Source organism: Prinia subflava, chromosome 2, assembly GCF_021018805.1.
Source record: "Prinia subflava isolate CZ2003 ecotype Zambia chromosome 2, Cam_Psub_1.2, whole genome shotgun sequence".
Taxonomy (NCBI): domain Eukaryota; kingdom Metazoa; phylum Chordata; class Aves; order Passeriformes; family Cisticolidae; genus Prinia; species Prinia subflava.
The window spans coordinates 806537-815668 of record NC_086248.1 but is presented as its reverse complement, the minus strand read 5'-3'; the positions used below and the strand labels follow the sequence as shown (position 1 = coordinate 815668).

At 50.1% G+C, this 9132-nt stretch overlaps 1 protein-coding gene across 3 annotated transcripts; it reads right to left on the bottom strand.

The window, feature by feature from the left end:
- Positions 1 to 2217: 2217 nt before the first annotated feature.
- LOC134564028 (protein aveugle-like) lies at positions 2218 to 8746 on the bottom strand. 3 transcript variants are annotated; one of them, XR_010083459.1, is made up of 5 exons: positions 7963 to 8217; positions 7546 to 7644; positions 6713 to 6956; positions 5592 to 5830; positions 2218 to 4902 (listed from the first exon to the last, which is right to left on the bottom strand). XR_010083459.1 is itself a non-coding variant. In XM_063422620.1 (4 exons), the coding sequence occupies exons 2-4, from the start codon at positions 7603 to 7605 to the stop codon at positions 5826 to 5828; spliced, it is 309 nt and encodes a 102-aa protein (XP_063278690.1). In that variant the 5' UTR covers positions 7606 to 7644; positions 8225 to 8746; the 3' UTR covers positions 2225 to 5825. The 3 variants fall into 3 exon arrangements, 2 of the variants coding, with proteins under 2 accessions (XP_063278690.1, XP_063278683.1); XM_063422620.1 differs by lacking the exon at positions 7963 to 8217 and adding an exon at positions 8225 to 8746 and having other exon boundaries at positions 2225 to 5830; XM_063422613.1 differs by having other exon boundaries at positions 2225 to 5830.
- Between the last annotated feature and the right edge of the window lie 386 nt (positions 8747 to 9132).

Sequence of the window (9132 nt, the reverse complement as noted above, 5' to 3'; positions counted from 1 at the left end):
CAAGGCTGTGAGACCCCTGGAGCAGGAAGCCACAGGGCAGGAGGGAAATGTCCTGGGTTTGGGGTTGGGGGGAATAAAGGAACACCAGGAATGGCGTCTTCCTGTTGGAAATGATACAAAATTTTATGTAACTTTAGTCAGGGGTTTTGTTCACCTTTGACCCGCAGGAAAAAGAGCTGAAATTTCTTTTCAAAGGACTGTTTTAGCACTGGAGGCCTGATGTGTTCAACATCTCAGCAAACTTGCAGTAGCACAGAAGACACACAAAAGATAAGGACCAGCAGGGAACATCAGCTCCACACATCACCCCTGGCATGGTCAGATACACCCGGTCCAGAAAAGAGTGATAAGAGAACCAAGGAATGAGGACCAAATTAGCATCGGAGGCAAAGAAATCTGGAACCAACAGGAACCCAAATATTAGCCACAGCATAACTTGGGATCAACGAACACTGAACCCCTGAATTTCTATGGGTTTTGACTGTATAAAGTTTGGGGGGAAAATCTACTATAGATCGTGTGTGCTGGAATGATTTTTTTATGCACAAGCCAAGCTATGTGTAGGTGAAAACATTTCTGTTGCAAATCCTGGCCAGAAGAGCATCCTGGCCATAATAAAGTCATGCCTTGATGCTCTAAAACTGAGAATGTTGTTGGAGAGCTTTTGTTTTTCCTGCACTTTTGTTGATATTCCCAGGTGTTGCAGCATTCTGAGCATGGAGCCAGCAGTGGGGCAGGGCACAGCCTCCCCCTTGCACACTCCCACACACGTGCACATGTGAAAGCACACACAGACACTGAGGTGCACATCATGCTCACACGCTACTGCACAAAAACAGGAAAGGCTCTTTTCCCTGTGTCCTGTTTTCAGCAAAACTGCAGGAGGAACAAAAACTCTCCAAAAACAACCTTTTCGTGTTAGAGAATCAAGGCATGACTTCATTATGGCCAGGATGCCGTTGTGGCCAGGATGTGCAACAGGAATCTTGTCAGCCACAAATTGCCTGACTTGTGCAGAGAAAACCATTCCACCACACATGATCTTTACTGGATTTTTCACATGCTTATACAGTCAAAACTCAGAGAAATTCATGGGTTCAATGTTCATCTGTCCCAAGCTACAGAGTTTTTAGTATTTGGTTTCCTGTTGGTTATTGATCCATTTGCCTTCCATGGTATTTAGGTTCTCATTCTAACTTCTTTTATCTCTCTCTTATCCCAAACCAGGACTCTCTTCTGTATCTTCTGTGCTACTCCCAGTTTGTTGAGATATTAAGCTCCTCAGGCCTTGAGTGGTGAAACAGTCCTTTGAAAAGAAACTTCATTTCTCCAGTGAGAAAAGTGACCACAGAAAAGGACCTTAGACTGTAACAGTCTATTAAAACTGATGTTGTTCTTGCATTGAGAGCAAAAATGGGATAAAGTGAAAAAACCTTTTTTGCTGAAATGTTTTTCCCTTTCAGAAATCATCCTGAATAGCCAAAACATTGTAGAGATAATTCTGCACCTTTGGAAGGTTTGGTTCTGGCTTTAGAGAAGGAAAATGAGAAGAAAAGGATTAAATGTTGTTGTTCAATGTGTATCATGGGACATGTCTGCTCTAAGCATTTAGATTGTCAAGAGAAAGAAGGTTTCAATTTAGCTGCAAGTCCAGTGCATGTAGAACTAAGAAGGGCAGCTGCAGCCACAGGTAAGAAAGCAATAAATGTTAGAGAAACTTCAGGAGGAAGGTAAAAGGTGCATATTGCAAAAAGAATGGACATAAAAGTGGGAGTGTCCTCAGCTAAAACCCAGGAGTTCTCTGATCCCTTTCCTGGCAATTGCAGAGGACTTGTGAAGGGCACCAGAGGCTTCCTCCTCAGCAGAGCCTCTGCTAACAGCCACAGTGGTGTAAGAGCCTGAAACAAGAGATGGGACTCCAGGGGGCTCTTTAGAAATGTTGTTTATGGCATAGATGATGTTACAGCAGTCCTGGGTTGTGGGTGTACAGAGCCCAGCCTAAAAGCTGCCAGCTCCAGCTTATGGGCACGCCTGAAGCCTGAAACCAAAAGCCTGAAGCCACTTTAGTTCTGTTTACAATGCATTATATAATTTTCTTTACCAAGCATCCTAACACATAAAAACCAATCAGCATCACACACGATACCTTTACATTTACCTATAGCCTGTCACAACTAATATAATTACCATATTTATGGTTAGTACAATCTAATCACCTCAAGTTAGTATGTTACGGTTTAAACTTAAAGTTGTTTTGCAGTGGAGATTTCTTAGACCTTTTTTCTACTTGGTAAAAACAACTTTTCATTTGCCTAGGGTTTTCTTGAGATTTATCTTTACTTGGTAAAAACATCTTTTTGTTTGTGGTCAACACATCCTTTGTTCTAGTCATAAAATCTCCTTCCAACTCAACCTTTCTCTTCTTAGTTGTCCAATAACAACTGACTCAGTAAGTCTAACTTTAGACGTCTTTTATTCTTCTATATCAAAACTTGCTTCCATCTCTATTTTACAAGTTCTACATTCAGAGAGCCTTCTGCTAAGCATTCATATCTGTAAAACTTTCTTGTTAAACTCTCATCTTCCCCAACACACTGGGAAATGAAAAATGAGAGGTTTTGGTAGACACAGGAGGTTTTATTCAGTATTAAATACCCAGCAAGAGAAGATTAGTGCTGACTCCATCACACTTGTCAGTGCCAGAGGTGTCACTGGAACTCGTGAAACCAAAGCAAATTAAATTCAAACTGGGAAAATTATGGACAGACCATCAATTTTTGTGTCTGCCTAACTCTCCAAAAACCATTATTAGGAGGCAGGTCACTGGAAAAATCTGATGCAGAGATCAAGTTTCAGGAAGGAGACATTCAAATGAAAATACTTAAGAGCGATCAATAAAATAATACAGTTGTTAACCCACACACAGTCTTAACCACAGTAAAAGAAAATTGTGAATGTTTCACTGCAATAGATTGAAAGGACACTTTTCTCTGCACACCTTTAAGCTGTGACAGCCAGGAACTATTCATATCAGAGTGGGAAAATCCACAGACAGGACTGCACTGCCACAAGGATTTTAAAAATACCCCCACAGTTTTTGGGAATCAATTGGCAAAGGAATTAGAAGAGCAGAAGTCCTTTAATCCACAAGGGGCTCTGTTACAATATGCTGATGATGTCCTGCGAGGCACTGAAACTAAAGAACAGGACTGAGACCTGTTAAACTGTGAAACTTTTTAAGATTAAATAGTTACAGGTTATTGAAGGAGAAGACCCAAGTGATGAAAATGACTGTGACCTTCCTGGGTTTTCTGAGGACAAAGGAAAGTAAGCATGTGGAACTGTAAGGGAATTGTGTGCCTTTCTCAGAATGGCCAGGGAGTGGATCAGTAGTTTTGATTATTGCTCCAACTTTTGCATGGGCTCGTTAAACTGCCCATAAAGATTTTATTTTATGGACTGATGATACTTGGGCTGCTTTCAAACAATTTAGGAAAATACCAGTGAGGGCTCCATCTTTGGGCTTGCCAGATGCCACAGGACCTTTTGAATTATTCCCTTATGCCAAGGATGGTCCAGCTGCCTGTGAGCAGTCATGGCTGGGGTGCTGTTGATTCTGGAAACTCCCAAACTGACTCTGGACAAAGCAGGATGGTCTCTGTACCACAGATGGGCTTGGAACAAAAGGAGGGCCACTGCCTGTCTACCAGGTGGTACTTTGGACCCTCAAACCCATCTCTAGTGTTAATCCTGATGTTTCTGTTGGCCACCTGTGGTGGTGGGTTTTTGTTAAGCTGTTTTGAGTTCTGTATTTCAATGGTTCTTCCCTGTTTCCCCATGCTTGATGCATCGAGTGCTGTCCAGGCGTGTCCCCCTTTTTGTCTCTTAGTCTGCCTCTCCTACCCCTGCCCTGCCCCTAGAAGCTTCGGTCAGCTGTCCATCTTTCCCCTGACCCTGCCCTATGTTATGGAAAAACCTGTGTCCAACTGTCCTGGGACCAATGACCTGCTTGTTCCACACACCCCACCCCTCGGTTTTAAAAGCAGGCATGGGCTTTGTTCCTTAATCCTTTTCACAACCCCCTCTTGGGGAATAAAAGTCTCTGAGAAATCGTATGAAAAAGAGTCTTTTCCAGTCCTTGCTCCAAAGTCTGGGCACCACAACACCTGTTGCCATAAAAGAACAGCTTTGTTCTGCACTGTTACCCAAATCTGCTGGCAAATCTGGGATTGGTCCTTGGCACAGCCGGTGTTGTAATTTGGATTTTGGGGTGTCCCCGGGGAGGGTTCCCTGGGAGCCCCCAGGCTCTAGGTTCTTTGGTATTTGCATGCAGGCAGGCAAGGAGACTCCAGACAGCTGGTGAGGTGGTGATGAGATGAGGATTTATTTGGAGTTCGACCCCAGGAAGGCAACATGGCTACTGAGGGAGAGGGGAGAGGAGGGGGAGAGAGGGAAGGGGAGAGGGGAGAGGGAGAGAAGCAGAGCCTCCGGAGGCTCTGCTTTGAAACAGAGAAACAGATAAGGCTTGGACCCAGGTCAAGGAGGTTTCCTGACATATTTTACCCAACTGCAATTTGATTGTACAATTCACTCACTCCACTTGGCCACTGGTTTGGGTCCTGGAAGGAGTGTGAAAATCCCAAGCTATTCCCAAGGCTTTCCTAGGCTGTTGTATCCCTTCTGCAATAACGTGGGAATCTCTGTCTGATGACATTCCCAAAGGTGATGCCTTTTTATCTTTGATGTATTTCAGACTGTGCTGCCCAGGGGTGCAGCTCTGAGCTCACACTCAGGGTCACTCAGCTCTGCACAGGGCAGGGACACAAAACAAATCCTGCTCCTGCTGGAAACCAAGGACAAGAGTTACAAATTTTCAGGCCCAAAAGCACAAACAGGAGTGGACTGAAAAGAGAAAACAAGAAGGATGGGATGTCATAATCTGAAGCTGTAATTGGACAATTAAACCCCAATATACAAATGGATCAAAACTTATAAAAATATGAGACCTCATGACCAGGGGTCCATTCTGTGACCATTTTGGGTTCATTTTCGGTCCATCTTGGGTGTAGCCCTGGCCAGGCTCTTGTCCTGCCCAAGGTGTACCCTTAAAGGCCTTTCAATAAATATCAACTTTATTCTCTTAGCACTGTCCAGTCTCTGTTCCAGGTCAGCCTTCTCAAGGCATCAAAGGTACCCCCAGTCCAGGTGTTATTTGGTCTGACAATACTTCAGTCACTTCCCTAACCTGGTTGGTGTGACTGGTGTTGGAAGCCTTCTGGCCACCCAGAAAAGTACCCACCAGAACCAGGAGGGATTTATACCCCCCCCTTGTCAGAGCAATTCAGTAAAATCAATCTGCCAGTGTTCACCCAGAACATTTCCAGATTTTATAGCTCCCGGCATTATTTTGTAGCCTTGTCAGGGTTGTTTCTTTAACAAACTACCCTTCGTTGGATTCTTGATTGCACAATCTGAGCCATTTTGGACCCAATTATAGATTTTTGCAAACATTTCTGAAGTTTTTCAGCATGCCAATGAGTGCCTTTGTGTTTGTGATCCTCTATTTCACATAAGATCAGTTCTAGACCTACTTTCTGCCTGGCTGGGGTAACTGCTCAGCCCCATGGATCAAATTTCACTTCTAAGCTTCTGCTGTCCTCATCAGCTTCTGTGCTGGGCAGGTTCTGGATTTTTGGGGGGTCACAGTGATCTCGGGGCTCCTCCAGGACTATTCCTGCTTGTGTTGCTCAGTCCCAGCTGCTTTATCCTCCTGTCCTATCTCCTCTGCTCCCACAGGCTCCGGGACATCCCCAGGGACATCATCTTCACTCTGGGGAGAGGGGGGAAGGTGACACTGTTATAAATAACTCTGCAGTCGTTGGCTTTTGCTATGATTTTGGCTTTTGCTATGATTTTGGCTTTTGCTATGATTTTGATATAGCTCGGTTTGTAATCACCTTTTAGCTGCTTTTGATAGAGCATAATTTGTCAGCCTTTTATGGTTAATACCCTAATCCCTGTGTAGATTATATATTTTAGTGTGATAAATATATTAGAGTTTAGGCTCTTGCAAAATATTAAAATAGAGGATGTGTACTGTGTATTTTAACATTGACTTTGGCAGAAGTAATTGTAGCTGGGAAATAATAACTGATGCCTTTATTTCTGTAACTAACTGACAATAGTGAAATAGCTAATGTTGACGGGAAGTGCTTGTAAGAATGGCTAGAACACCTGTATGATAAGATAACATTGAAAAGAACCAGGCAAATTACACTGAAAGAGGAAAAAATCCACCTCTGACCCTTCAGCTGTCAACAACTGTCAAACCACAGACCAGGCGGCCTCGTGAGGAAATAAAATACAAAACTCTCAAAATCACATCTGCATTGTGTCACGTACTGTAAGAAGATGAGGTCAAGGGTTGAACTAAGCTAAAGAATTTCCGGAAGGTGTAAACTCAAAGGAATGTTTTGATATGTATATTCTTCATAAATATGCATTTGACAACGCAGTGAAAAAGTATTTAAGAAGAGTTGTTACAGTTAACTGTGTGCATCTGGCTATGGCTGTGCCTCCAGCGCTGTTGCTTTTGCTTTATCCCTTATTATCCCTTACTAAACTTTTAGATTTTTAAAGAGTAAGCCTCACTTCTCACGCCACTATCACCCTGCCCACCCTCGCCCCTGCCCCCGGCGCGGGGGATGCTCACCCCCGGCGATGCTCCGCAGCTCCTGCATCTCCTGCTGCAGCCGCAGCCGCAGCAGCTCCCGCAGCAGCTCCCGGCGCCGGCTCCGCGGGGTGACCCCCATGCGCCGCAGGGACCCCTCGGTGAGGCGCAGCAGCGCTCGGCCCGTCAGGGCGTGTTCCCGAGCCAGCTCTGCGGCCCCGCCGTGCGCAGCCAGCCAGGAGCCCACCTGGGCCCCCGACCAGCGCCCCGCCGGCCCCTCGGGCCCCTGTGCGAGAGGACAGGGGGAGCCGGCTGTCCCCTCGGGAAGCCCCATGGAAGCCACAGTGCCCTCTGTGCCACAGTGCCCCCACCCCAGGCTGAGCACTGCCCGCGGTCACATCCCTGCACTGATGCTGGTGGCTGCGCCCTTGTCCCCGTCCTCGGCCCACGGGGGTCCCCAAATCCCTGCCTGTGCGGGTCCCCTATCCTCCACCCCCGGGGAGCCACAAATGACCACCCGTAGGAATCCCCCATCCTTCACCCGTGGGGATCCCCCACCCCCTGCCCATGGGGGCGTCCCTTAAATCCCCACCCGTGGGGGTCCCCCACCCCCTGCCCATGGGGGGGTCCCTTAAATCCCCACCCGTGGGGGTCCCCAAACCTCCCTCTGTGGGGTTTCACATCCTCCACCCATCTGGATACCCAAACGCCCACCCATGGGGTCTCCCATCCTCCCCTTGTGTGTATCCCACATCCTTCATTCGTGGGAGTCCCCAAACCTCCACCCATGGGTGTCCCCCCTCCTCCACTACTGGGGTTCCCTGGGACCCCGCTGCAGTTGTCCAGGGGGGTCCCCAGCCCCTGCCCACTCTCACCTCAGCCTCGGGGCTCCCCTCCAGGGGTGCCTCAGCTCCATCCTGCGCCGGGAGGTCCATGCGGGGCCGAGGACAGGGCACGGGGGCAGTTCTGGCTCCCTGCAAACGGGGCTCCGTAAGAGAGGGGTCCCCCGGACCAGCCCCCCATATCCCGCCTGCCACACAACCCCCCAGCCCCCCACCCTGGCAAACCCCACGGTCCCTCCTGCGGCCACACAGTCGGGGCTGTCGCGCTCCTCGATGCCACCCACGCCGTGCCCCCCAGCACAAGGGGCTGCTCCCGGGGGTGGCAGCTCCACCGCCCATCCTGTCGTGACACGCCGGTGACACCAGCCCCGCGCCCGCAGGGGACACCGGCACCGCCCGGCTCCTCCACCCGGCCGGGACCCGTGACCCCCTCCTCATTCCGCCTCCTACCTCGCCCCGGTTCCGTGCCCGCTGCCGGGAGAGCGAAAGGAAACTTTGCCCCGGCGCTGGCTCCACGGGCACAGCCCCGGGCGCGCCCCGACAGCCCCGAGCGCTGCCCCACGAACAGTCCCCACACGGGACCCCCGGGCATCCCGGGGAGCCGAGGCACGGGGCCGGGTTCGAGCGGGCTCCGTCCACACCGGGAGCTCTGCCGAGGCTCCCGCAGCCCTCCCGGACCGCTGCCGCCAGCCCACCCCCCCACCCTGCGCACCTTCCCTGCCAACACGGGCACGCAACGCGCCGGAGCGGCTCCAGCCACGGCGGCGGCGGTGGCAGCGAGGGTCCCACGGCGGCGGGGACACAGGAGAGGCACGGGAGGAGCGGGGGAGGAGCGGGATGAGCCTCCAGGATGAGTCACATCCGACGGGCTGCAGCCCTGCCCGGCCCAGCGTGTGCGGACCAGCCCCTGCTGCAGCTCCCCAGGGCGCTGCTCTGCCCCCGCAGCCTGGAGGGGGTGAAACCCCCAAAATAAACCCTCCAGGGCAGAGCTGGCCTGCCCGTCCCGGAGGGATTTAACAGCCGCGGATGTGGCACTTGCGGACGTGGGACAGGCTGCGCTGGGGGAGTGGCGGGACTCGATGATGATCCCAGTTTTCTTTTCCACCCTGAACGATTCTGTGATTCTAAACCAATCCCGGCCCTTCTCTGGCCCTGGCAGTTGCCCTCTCCCCCTGGAGCGCTGCTGTGGCGCAAGATTCCCGATGAATAAACAGGAGAGCCCGGGTGTTGCACCCGTCCCTTATCTCAGCCCAGCCCCGGAGCAGGGCTGGGCAGCAGCTGGTGGGTGGGAGAAACTGCTTCTGTCATAAAAAGGACTGGGAGGTGTTTGAGAAACTCTGTTCCCTGGCAGGTAACAGCAGCCACCCTCAGCATCATGAAGCCATGAGGAAAAAATGAAAAAAATAACAAGGATATGAAACAAAAGAAAAACTGTCTGAGCTTCCCCAAAATGCTTGGGAGAAAGACAGCCCTGCACACTTCAAGTTTATCAACCCCTCAGAGCCATTTCCAGGGCCCAGAGGGGATCCAGGAGAGCTGGAGAGGGACTGGGGACAAGGGCTGGAGGGACAGGACACAGGGAATGGCTTCCACTGCCAGAGGACAGGGCTGGATGGGACA